Source organism: Camelina sativa, chromosome 17 (assembly GCF_000633955.1).
Source record: "Camelina sativa cultivar DH55 chromosome 17, Cs, whole genome shotgun sequence".
Lineage (NCBI taxonomy): Eukaryota > Viridiplantae > Streptophyta > Magnoliopsida > Brassicales > Brassicaceae > Camelina > Camelina sativa.
In genome coordinates, this window is record NC_025701.1 from 6,858,577 (window position 1) to 6,871,153 (window position 12,577).

The 12,577-nt window shown below is 37.8% G+C and overlaps 3 protein-coding genes across 5 annotated transcripts; 1 reads left to right on the plus strand and 2 right to left on the minus strand.

Moving 5' to 3' along the window:
- On the minus strand, positions 483-2,603 carry LOC104755783. Of its 3 annotated transcripts, XM_010478247.2 has the most exons (6): positions 2,482-2,603; positions 2,301-2,365; positions 2,037-2,202; positions 1,748-1,950; positions 1,543-1,656; positions 483-1,434 (listed from the first exon to the last, which is right to left on the minus strand). In XM_010478247.2, the coding sequence occupies exons 3-6, from the start codon at positions 2,194-2,196 to the stop codon at positions 646-648; spliced, it is 1,266 nt and encodes a 421-aa protein (XP_010476549.1). In that variant the 5' UTR covers positions 2,197-2,202; positions 2,301-2,365; positions 2,482-2,603; the 3' UTR covers positions 483-645. The 3 variants fall into 3 exon arrangements, with proteins under 3 accessions (XP_010476549.1, XP_010476550.1, XP_010476548.1); XM_010478248.2 differs by lacking the exon at positions 2,301-2,365; XM_010478246.2 differs by having other exon boundaries at positions 2,301-2,603.
- Positions 4,747-8,089, plus strand: LOC104755785 (MACPF domain-containing protein At1g14780). Its single transcript, XM_010478249.1, has 8 exons — positions 4,747-5,065; positions 5,183-5,427; positions 5,939-6,152; positions 6,484-6,558; positions 6,641-6,824; positions 6,926-7,095; positions 7,221-7,285; positions 7,415-8,089. The coding sequence occupies exons 1-8, from the start codon at positions 4,796-4,798 to the stop codon at positions 8,079-8,081; spliced, it is 1,890 nt and encodes a 629-aa protein (XP_010476551.1). The 5' UTR covers positions 4,747-4,795; the 3' UTR covers positions 8,082-8,089.
- Positions 8,123-12,201, minus strand: LOC104755786 (RNA-dependent RNA polymerase 1-like). The gene is made up of 4 exons (XM_010478250.2): positions 12,013-12,201; positions 9,518-11,910; positions 9,289-9,439; positions 8,123-9,203 (listed from the first exon to the last, which is right to left on the minus strand). Exons 2-4 carry the CDS (start codon positions 11,875-11,877, stop codon positions 8,385-8,387), a joined length of 3,330 nt encoding a protein of 1,109 aa, XP_010476552.1. The 5' UTR covers positions 11,878-11,910; positions 12,013-12,201; the 3' UTR covers positions 8,123-8,384.

The following is a 12,577-nucleotide window of genomic DNA, read 5'->3' on the forward strand; positions in this document are numbered from 1 at the left end:
CGTAAATAGGAATAGAACTGTTGCATCAATGGGACAGTTCCATTTTTGATGAGTTATGAGTTTGCCAGTTTTAGAGCCCCAAACCCTATTATTGATCTTTCGATAACGACCTTTCGTACTATCCACCACCTTTTCTTTTTTTTTCAAAGATAAAAATATTGACTTATACTATTGTTCTACTTTTCCTCGTCTCCATCCAACTATCACAAATTCACAACGATACAATCTCAAGTTTTACTTCATTTATTGGTCTCTTGGTTCAAGATGATAACAACATTTTCTATACAAAATTGCTAAGATACTTTCTCAATACCCTACTTTTTATACAAAAGTATTACTTCATACAGTATTATTTAGTACCGTATATAAAAGGATAGGTGTTAGGCAGTGAATGTTAAATGTTATAACCGGATTTGGATTTCTATCAGGGATGCTAATAATAAATTAGCACCCATTAGTGTTCATATAGTCATTTAGTACAATTACTTAAAATAATATATTACCAATAACAATCCGAGTTTCGAACTGCACAAAAGCACATACTTAATTCTACAATCCCATATCTAATATTGATCACATGAATTACGCAAAAAAAGAAATGAACGAAGAGATTAAGTTACAGTGAAGTTGCAGCAGAAATTTCCATCACTTGAGTCTCTTGCATCTTATGGTAAGTACCGGCAAACAATCGACCAATCTTCTCTTGGCGCAGCTAATCAACTTCTGAGATTCATGGTACTCCATGGCGACTCGGTCATACCAGCACAGAGGGCACAGAAAGCACCCATCTTCATCAACGTTAACCGGACAATTCAAACATCCCTTGTGAACTTTTGATGCGCAATCGCTTCTGCTACATATCAATAAAGTTCCTTTTCTCAAACATTTCCAGCATACATTCTCCGGTCTTGTTCGGGAGCTTGAAGGTAGAAGGCTCAAGTCAGTGGTTGGATGTTTCTTGACTGAGGCTGGATCTTTATCTGACTCATCATCGCTCTCACTGATTAACCAAGTTCCATCTTTTGTACATTTTACACGTGTATCCTCTGGACATGTTTTAGAGCTTGAAGGAAAGGTGTCATCAGTAGTATTACCGTTGTTCATGGGTGGTTCATTGGTTGTGCCTTGCTCACTCTCAGCATCGTCATTGATCGCAGTTACTTCACCTCTTTCGCTGGTGTGCATTGGCTCATCTTCATCGTCGATGGCAGTTACTTCATCCTTCTCGTTTATGTTCTGTTCCAAACCAATATGCACTTGTTGCTCATCAATTGGTTCATTCTCGGTTATGTTTTGTTCTTGACCAATATGCACTTGTTGCCCCTCCTCGCATGTTTCCATGTGCACTGATCTATCATCTCTAGAAACAGGGTCATCTGCTTCCATGGAAGGAGCTTCACTTGTCTGATTCTCCATTAAACTCAAATCTCTCAGCTACACAATCCCCAAAAAAGAAAAGCAATGTACATTGATGTCTAAATCACTTTATCCAGCATCCATAGCATGAAAACAAAGGAAAGTTAAGTGTAAAGAAACCTTTACCTTCTCCAGTGCGCATTGTGGCAAACACAAGTTCTTGTGAGCAATAAACGGAAGAACATTGAACTTTGAAAGCTCTGGCACGCCTGCTCGTAGTTCTGATACTGGACCTGACATCTAACATTCGAGTACAAAAGACTATAATTAGAAACCTATACATCCTTAAAACTACTATACTGCTAGTCAAGTTATTAGAATTTATTCATACCTCTCTCAGAATTGCTCTGAGAACATCAGCACTACTCAAAGATAAATCAAACTCAATTTTTTCCTCAGAAGTAGAACCAACACCAACACCATTAGCATCATTCTTACTTGGATCAAACATGAACTCCAAGATTCTAAGAGACAGGACTTCATTGATTCTCCTCCCATAGTCATTTGAGTATTGATAACCCATGTTCATCAAATCTGAAGCACAAAAATTTCCTATTAACGCCGACTCCTAAGTCCTAACATACACAAAAACCATAAGAAAGGGTTTGAGATCGAGTTACCGCGAATGCATCTTAAATCCTTGACAAATTTGGCTACATATTCAATACACCATAACCATTCAGCTATTTGTGAGGGTCGAGAAGCGTATTCATCAATCAGATCCTCAAGGCTCAATTCAGTAGCTCCGGAGTCATCACCACCATGATCATCCTCATCCATCAAGATCTGCGTTTTCATAAATATAGATAGAAATCAAGAAAAACCCTAAACCATTCTCTCTTTTTTAAAAAACCCTTAAATTCCAAAAATCCAATTTCACATACCCGATCAATTCGTACTAGAGACAAGCCTAGGAGCTTACAATAATCAACCAAAATTAGCAATTTCACTGATACGAGAACACCATGAGTGATGAGACAAACCACAGAAAGAGAAACGGAAGTATTTTGAATAAGAAGCGAATCATCATCAAAAAAAGCAACAAGGAAGACGAATTTTACAAACCCAATCAGCGAATTAGCGCAAAATTTTTGCAAATCTCCCGCCTCGAAATTTCAAACTTTTTTCATTTTAGAACCCGACACCAAGAAGAGACCTTCTTCTCCGGTCACCATGTCAAGTCGATCAAGTGGAAGACGAAAAGACAAACTGTTGATTGGGCCGTAAAAGGGCCTTGTTCGTTTTTTCTATACCGTTGAAATTATGAATTGAATCTGAACCGTCGATATATCACCTAGGCCGACAAAAAACTTTTTTGGGCCTGGCCATTTTATGCGAGTCTATTTTTATCGAAATAAAATGCTGTGCTCCAAATAATAAAATGCTGTGGATATTGATTTATCGAAATCTGATTATATATATATATATATATACATAATACATGTGACTATTCGATTTAAACAAAACAAAAAGAAAAAACAAATATTTTTATAGTTATTATGGAGTACATTAATTGACTAAGACGAGTTTTCCTAAGAATGATTAATTAGATAAATAACCAAAAAAACGTGTGGCAAAATCATAACTAAGGGAATACAGTTTAGTAAGGTTCATTTTTAATATAGCAGCGTCTAAATGCGACAAATATTTTCTAAAAAAAAGGATTTAATATATAATTTGACCAATCATACGTACTAAACCGGTGACAGTGAGAAGAAAAAAAACCAATAGTAATAAACAAACAAGAAAAGACGCGTTGCCAAGGCTGCGTTCACACAAACGCTACACGTACATAAAGGGGGAAGGGGGGTGATTTATATATTTGTACTCTACTGTTTCTTGTCGACTGTACTGTGTATATGTGACCCCTTTCTTAAACCAATTCATATTTGTCTGTTTCCTCACCTTGAACGAAGAAAACAATTCACCAAACACCATTGTCACTCCATATAATTTTACCTTTAAACCTTGACCTAGTTCGGAAAATCTAAAAACGTAAATGTGTATTCCAATTTGAACCATTTATATATTATACTCGACATAGAAGTCAAGCTTTAAAAGCTGATACATATATCGAGCGGAGGTAAAGAATATGCAACTTGATCTTCTTGTTTTGTGTGGGTGTTGTGTAAATACCGACATAGCTTTTGGTGTTTATCTTTGTATGCTGCGTGTACGCGATTTCGTAAGTCACATCAAGCTTAATTTATAATTGTGTGTGTGAAAACAGAAGCAAATTAAGAGAAAAGAAGAGGCAACTTCTGATGCTTTTATTACATATAGGAATAGACGTTGGACATTGCTATCAAACATTTAACCAATCAGTCAAACAAGTTTTTGAAATATAGTCATGTTCATATTATTTAGTAGTTTTATCACCTACTAAACTGAAAATTTTGGATCGGGTTAATTAGCCGTGCGGACTACTTCCCCCCCAAATCTTGAAATTAAAAAAAAATCATCGATCGATAACTATGATCAAAACTAAAAGGTAGTGCGTTACGTATATTTTACTACTATTTTTCATAACAAAAATGGAATGATTGAATCTGATGGGAAATGGTTAAGAGAAATAAGATAATAAAAGCTGTTTTGATTAACTTTTAAATTAATGTATAAATTGTTTATGCTAAATTGATATCTCTCTTATAGATAAGATACTAAGGTAAGATATGACTTTCGAAACTATTTTCTTCTTCTTCTTGAGACGCGGGTTAATTGGTCAAAGCCTCTTTGGTTTTTTGTTATTTTATGGAAATATATATGCAATTCTTATTGCAACAACACGCAAATTTCTAAAAACATTACATCGTTAAAATCGCATTGACGAAAACAAAAATAATCGTACATCGAGTCATCGACCATAATAACTGCGTCGACTTCGTAAACATCTAGTAGCAGAATTTTGGCATGACTTCTTCGTACGGCTAACTCCCATAAACCCATCATACAGTTACCATGACGAAGTAAAGAGCTAATGATTTTAAGAAAATAAAAATAAAATAACGTTACTAAGTTTAGTTATTCCTCCCTTGATTATGTACAGTTTAATTTCTACTAAAATCAATATATTATTATCATTCATTTTAAAGATTCTACCATTGCAAGTAATATATTTACGTGTTTTTCCGAAGACTTCGTAAACGATGGTGTTAATAATTCGTCGTTTTCATACTCTTGGAATTATCAGATAATCATAGCATCACGTTCTTTTTTTTCTTCGTCAGTCCAAGATTAATACTTATAATAAGTTTTGATTAACCATCATTACAAGCAATCAATCATTAATTAATATTATTTTTATTAGTATATATACAAATGCTTCTTTTTCCCAACCAAGACTTGCAGCTTTTACTATATTACCAAAAAGGAAACAGAGATGAACAGAGAAGGAGGCGGAGGAGATGTGGTTGAAACAGCGGTTAAGAGTCTTGGCAAAGGGTTCGATTTAACGGCGGACTTCCGGTTAAAATACTGCAAAGACGGCGACGTTGACGCCGGAGATGACAGATTAGTTGTCCTCGACGAAACTCAAAACAGAGAACTGCATGTTCCTGGTTTCGGAGCTGTTCATAATGTCTCCTCCGATATAAACTGCGACAAAGGAGAACGTACTCGATTCCGTTCAGACATTCTTGATTTCAACAAGGTCCTTACAGTTTCTTTCTTGATATAATGAGACCAAAACTTTTAAAACATAAGTCTCATAGAGATATTTACATTACATTCGTGTATGTGTGTGTGTTGTTGTTCTCGGATCAATCAGATGTCGGAGTATTTTAACCAGAGGTCGTCGGTGACCGGGAAAATACCGTCGGGAAATTTCAACTCGACGTTCGGGTTCCAAAGCGGGTCATGGGCGATAGACGCCGCAAACGTTAAATCATTAGGTCTTGACGCTTCTGTCGTAACGTTATTTAATCTCCACATACATAATCCCAATCGTCTGCGTCTCACTGATCGCGTTCGAAGCGCTGTTCCGTCTTCATGGGATCCACAATTATTGGCCAGGTCAGTGCCACACATGTCTATTTTTGCTTAACATTGACTAGTAGGCATAGCTAACATTACAAGCACAAACATATGTATAAAATCAAAATTTTCTGAACTTTGGACAATTTTTTTAGTTGAATTTGTGATAAAGACTGGCTGTGGCATTTTTGACTAATTCTTTGTTATCAATTGAATCTAGAATATCCGTTTTTTTTTTTTCCTATCTTTTGAATATATAAATTCAATTGTCAACGTTTCCAACTAAGAAGATCATACCGAAGAATGGGGAAGTTTCTTGATATTTTTGCATTGAATTGAAGTTAAAATAACTAATACTGAAACGTTGAATAATTGTAAAACTGAAAAACTGAACATTATTTGGAGAAGACTTTGAACCAATAGTCTAAACTATAACTACCACATAGCTTGTTTCCAAAAACAAATTATAATAAATTCTTTTCATACTTCCGTAATAATTTGTCATTATTAACGTAATAATAGATAAATAAATTTAATTTGAAAAGGGCAGGTTTATAGAGAGGTATGGGACACACGTAATAACTGGGGTGAGCGTAGGAGGACAAGACGTGGTGGTTGTGAGACAAGACAAGTCTTCCGATCTCGACACTGACCTCCTCCGTCACCATCTCTACGATCTCGGCGACCAGTTGTTCACTGGCTCTTGCCTTCTATCTTCTCGCCGGCTCAAGAAGGCCTATCACCACTCACACTCTCAGCCTAAGGTCAACTTCAATAATGAATTTCGTATTATTGAGTTCAAAGTACAACTTAGCAATCAGCATTATGCATTTGATCAATATTGAAATTTAATGATTTACTAGTGAAACAAAAGACGCGTACAAAGATAAGAGTAATAATTCCTTTTTACATAGTGTTTTTACTATACAAAATGAAACGTATCTTTTTACCATAGAGCACATACTTTTTTTTATTGCATGCATTTTTGATTGAATGAGTTAGATTAACGTTTCATGGTTATTGTAACTTGTATATATATGGTGAAAGTCCAATAAAAGCTTTCATTTAATCCAATTTGCTACGTGAATATTGCAGTTTCCGGAGGCATTCAACGTATTTGATGACAAACAAACCGTAGCGTTCAACAATTTTTCGATAAACTCCCAAAATGTAAGTAAGTTTCATATATCAAATCTAACATGGAGAATTGTATAGTGAAATGGTCATCATTAAAAGAACAATTTGTGTGCAGGGAATAACAGTTATATGCGCGAAAAGAGGAGGCGACGGAAGAGCAAAGAGCCATAGCGAATGGCTAATAACAGTACCGGATAAGCCCGACGCCATCAATTTCAACTTTATTCCGATTACATCACTCCTTAAAGATGTCCCTGGCTCTGGTCTTCTCTCTCACGCCATGTCTCTTTACCTCAGATGTAACTATACTTACCTCAAATATTTTTGACTATCGAATAAAGTCGTTAGACTCGTTAGCTTGGAAAATGATTCGAAGGAGTAATTTGGTACTTGTGAACAGACAAGCCGCCGCTAATGGACCTACAGTATTTCTTGGACTTCTCTGGACCAAGAACGTGGGCTCCGGTCCATAACGACCTTCCATTTGGTGCGGCGCCAAATATGGCTTCGGCGTATCCAGCTCTTCACCTCAACTTCATGGGTCCCAAGCTATACGTTAATACCACTCCCGTACGTTTTCATCATATACATCTCTTATCTTATCTATCTATATTGCTTACATTTTTGTTTCTTTCACAATAACATGTAAAATATTTGTAGTTTTACTAATTGCTTTTCTTTTTTTTCCGGTTTAGGTGACTAGCGAGAAGAATCCAGTAACGGGAATGCGATTGTTCCTCGAAGGCAAGAAATGCAATAGGTAAAAGAAGTTAACCAAATTAAATCCTAACACAATGCGTTACATTTTCGTTTCTTTATAGAATATTTATGCATAAAAGAGTCAAGGTGTATATTTATATCATGAAACTATGAATTTTATGGTTATCAGGCTAGCTATACATCTACAACACCTAGAAAATACAAGAACTACGGTAGGGGAAAAGATCACAGACGAACATATATGGAGAGGCTCCGATCAAATCATCGACAATGATCGCTACTTCGAATCACTAAACGGTAAGAAATTCTCACATGTGTGTACGGCTCCGGTGAAGTACGACCCTAAATGGATCACAACAACAAGCACTCACAAGTCCCAAAACGACGTTGCTTTCATAGTCACCGGAGCACAACTCGAAGTGAAGAAACACGGCTCAAAATCCGTTCTCCATCTCCGTCTCCGTTTCACCAAAGTCTCCGAGCACCACGTCGTTCAGAGTAATTGGGTTCATGGACCGACCGGGACTTCTCAGAAATCGGGACTCTTCTCTTCCATGAGCTTGCCGTTGACTAGTGGGAGTGTTCATCATAATATGGCCAATAAAGACAAAAACGAAGTCATTTTGGATTCAGGTGTCTTCCCCGGAGGACCTCCCGTGCCGGCGAATAACAAGATTGTGAAATTTGTTGACCTCTCGCAGTTATGTCGAGGTCCTCAACATAGTCCTGGTCATTGGTTAGTCACTGGAGTGAGGCTTTACTTGGACAAGGGAAAACTTTGCTTACACGTCAAATTTGCTCTGCTACATCGCCAACGTCTCCTTGCCTCTTCTTGACGCAAAAACAACATTAATTTTTGGATACGATTATTCTCTTTTTTTCCCTCCAAAATTGCGACATTGATTTCTTGATTTTGGAGTGTGTATATATAGAGGCTGTGGAGTGAGTTTTGTTTGATGGGACTGGCTCATTCAGAGACATTGTTTATGTACATACACATATGTTGAGAGGTTGAAAAATATAAACTACTAGTTATCACTAGTAGAGAAAGTAGAATCTTCTAATAGAAATTGATGTTTTTGAACACAAACCAAACATTTATGTACATAAGAAACTCATAACCAAAGTAGAAAAAAAAATCAACTCAAACGCATAACACGGCCTAACCGCTCGAGCGTCTCCTGCCGCTGACGCCTCCCAACATTGGACTTCTTGATCCTCGCAAGCTTATCATAAACGATCCACGCAAAGCTCAAGAAATGGTCGCGATTCAAACCTTCATTATAAACTCCCCAGTAACTTGAGTGGTACGTAACATGATACCAAGCCGAAGCCTTTGCTGATTCATCAAAGACAGTTTCTTCTTCAGTGGCATTGAACCACGACAAAGCTTCTTTCCTCAATGCCCGAACTGCTCTTCCGNTAGATTCTGCATCCCGTCTCTTGGTGAATGACTTTGACATCCTCATGATACCACCACTAAGTATCTCAGCCTCAGTCTTAATCCCATAATAGTCCATCAAATTACCTAATCTGTAATCATAGTTTCCCTTGTGGAAGAAAGCTTCATCAAGATACTCCTCAAATCCGTCAACTTCCATGTCTTTATCATAAGACTTTGAGGCCACATCAAGAGTAAATGATCTGATCGAGATCAATGGTGGAGCTCGCTCTTTTACTTCTCTAAAAAGCTTACCGATCACGTTCTTTGACTCATACGTTGGCTTATCCGGTTTCTCCATAAAATCAGGATACTCTTTCACATAAAGATGTTGTGGTATCTCAGCTGCCACACCAGTTTTTGGGAAATCCACCGCTATTGAAAACTTCCTTGCAAGCTCAATGCAAGGGTCACTAAACGCCTTGAGTGGTTCCTTATCCGCAAAGGCGGTATGAGCATTCGCTATGATCCCTAGACTATCATTCACAATGTAGTTCGCAAAGTACTCTTCAACTTCCTAGAAACCGATTTAGCCAAATCAAAAAATCAACCTACCAAATAATAATAAGTAAAGTGATACAGAGTTTTTTTTTTATTGTTACCTCAATTGTGACATCATGATCCAAGATTTGAGCTGGTTCAGGAGTGTAGTCCATTGGTTCAGATGTTCTTGGTGGAATCAGTTCATGATCCCAACATACAAAGTATATATCTCCATCTAAATCACTCCCTGAACATTCGTTTGGGTGTGGCCTATGCACAAAAGAACACAAGATTTCAAAATCAACGTCCAAGACTTTTAACAAAAAGAAGCTCGTCAAAAAATTTTACCTCGAGCCTTTTTGAGGGAATACAACGCAGTCCACCATGTGATTCAAAGCTGGTACATTGACAGCTTGTAGAACACGCACGTCACCAGGATGCAGGCATGGGTTTTTCGCAACAACAACAGGTCCAGTGACGATGTACCGCCTTCCTGGCATCATGGGATTTGAATACTGCACGACTACCTGACCATACTCGAGTGTTCTGGTCTCGTCTAAGCATCCCATCATAGATCTTCCACCAGAAATGAAAATTCGAGTTTTTGTCCGTAGCTCCAACAACTTAGATGCTCTGAAGTTCTGAAGCATCATTGAAAGGAAAGGTTCGGCGTCAGGTTTATAGCCACACAAGATCAGTTCCTTGAGAATATTTGTGTTCTCCCCTGGAGCCATTAAACCAAGAGCTTCATGAGCCTCCAACGGATCCGTTAAAATCGCGTCGAGCCGATCCACAACTTCACGTTGTTTCTTCTCAAAGACATTGTCTTTAACTCCTAAAGTTGACAAAAGAGTGATTAGCTGTCTATTCATATAACAAGGTTGGTACTTGCTCCACGCTAAAACATCAAGCTTTGTATTCCCTGACTCAAATTTACTCATACTCTTCCTCAAAGACAGTTTCTTTGATGAGTATGGATCCACAGCCACTACTCCTTTATACCCGCCATAACGAATTTGAAAAGCCGACGGAGAAAACTCTGTTAGACCACATTTCTTTGCTACTTTCCTAGCAAACTCAGCTGAGATCTTTCCTATTCCATCAGAAAACACATAACGTGTCCCTAAATACATGTTCTCAACATCAGGAATCACTTCAATCTCATCACTCCTAACATTAAGTGTCTCTCTTGACGAGCTAAAAGATTGGCCAAGCCTTGCAGCATATTTAGCTACGTTTCTTATATGGTCAAAATCACCCATCCAAGCTCTGATACGTGCTGCTGTAAGCCCGTCTATTGGTGCAAACATCCAAGCAGAGTTCTCCCGCAACTGGCTGGATGAAAAAGCTAGAAACTCAAACTTCTTGTCTCCTATAACAATCCCATCTCGAAGAACAGAATATATCCTGTCATATAACTTGGTTCTTCTTAGAGTAGAAGAGCGCGGAGACAGATCCATGGAACGAACTTTTTCAAGATCTTCATCAACAAATGATACCCTGAGGAAGTTGTTGATATACTTGGAGTAATGTCGAAGCACACGATTCGAAACATTCACCTCTGGTCCAAGGAAATAGACTCTTGCTGGTGTAACTTGAACGCGGTACATATAAACAAGTCCATCATCTAGAGATATGGTAGGAGACAGTGGAAGCTTTTTATTCGAGGCCAGCTTCTTGTACTCTTCACGGAGCCAACGAGCAGGCTCATAACAACACTCCCCAAGGTAATAGAGCTTTTCAAGACAGTGATCTATGAGAGCTCTGTCGTATTTTTTTGGATTAAGCAGCTGATAGAAGTCAAGATCAAGAGCTGGACCTGGGAGACAAGCGTTCTGCACCAATGTATTAACTTTAAACAAGATCTCAAAAGGCAAAACAACCCCTGGAGGAGGATCAACAACGATTACTAGCTTGTTAGCATTAGATGAATAGCTAGAACCGGATTCAATGAGAAAAGTGGTGGCTCTGTGCTCTGCATAGTTTGCAAAATTCTCTTTGAAATCAGGAAGATTAAGATGAACTGGAAGCTCTAAACAGAAGGTTGTTGATTGACCTATACAAGAAGAAGAAGTGAAATCTGTAGTTCTTATCCACTGCTCATCAGACCCATCACTGTAAAAATCCATCAATCCAAACAAAAGGTTAACAGGTTGATCCTCTTTCTCAAAGATCTTAGGAGCACCAATCACCTGAATCACAAGAAACTTCGAAGATCGTCCTTGAGGTGAATGCAAATCAATCTGCCATATATTCTCATACGAAAGCTCGAGACGATAGTCCTTTTGATACCAAGACATGGCAAAATGCAGTTTCCTCATCCCAGTTCCGAACGAGACAGAAACATTTTGAGCACTCCATAAAGTTAAAAACTTTTTAGGTGAGACTTGACAACCAAAGTACATCTTTAGATCAGAGATGCTGTGAAGTGAAGCTCTTGGTTTTGGGACAATGTCTTGTTCCACTTCGAAAGCCTTGAGATATGATCTACCATAGTAAAGTCCTTCAGCGGCTTTAGTGATGATCAGTCTCGCATGTCTCTCAGATGTGAATTGAACAATGGCGTAGACTCTTGGACCACCTTTCTTCGGTTGTCTGACTTTGATGGCGTAAACAGTGCCTGAACCAGTGAGCCTTTCGAGGAAGTTCTTAACATCATCTGCGCTTACACCAACAGGGAATCCAAACACTTGAATTGTCTTCCCCATCTTCTTCTCATACAAAAACTAATTCTATCAAACCTAAAAACAAGATTTTTGAAGAACCTAAGATCAATGAAACAAGAACACAAACTAACGAAGGTTAAAAACAAGAAAAGCAGAGGGCTTTAAAGTTAAACATACCCGAGGCGATGACTGATCTCTGTTCTTATGTCAGTTTCCGTCGACTCTGATTATGATGGCCTTTGGATTCTCACTTAACATTAACACTGGGGACCAAAAACCCAAGTTCCATAATTTATCCAAAGAATAAAGCGAAGAGAAGACTAAAGTCCAGAGACCAAAGTCCTTCTCGTCTTCTCAGACCCCTTATTGGCCGAGCACGGATCCTCTGTTTCGCGCAACCTAGCTTGCGTGAGATTGCTGACGTTAGTATAATAGAGTTTAATCGGACGGTGGAGGACAGGTCTCAATGTCATTAATGTATTCTTTATTATGATTAAATAAATGGACTAATAAGAGTGGTTTTAGGAATTTTAGAAGGATAATGAATGCAACTGTTGAACGATTTGATCAGGATTTGTTTAAAAGAGCCTTTAAAAAAGGAAGTAAGTATATTCGTTAACGAAAAAATATACAAATCTTAGTAACGAAGGAGTTCTTTTTAGGATTTGATGATAAATATTTTGGGCAACTAAACATAAACAAGTAAATAAAATATTTGCAATCGTACTATCGTAACTAATAA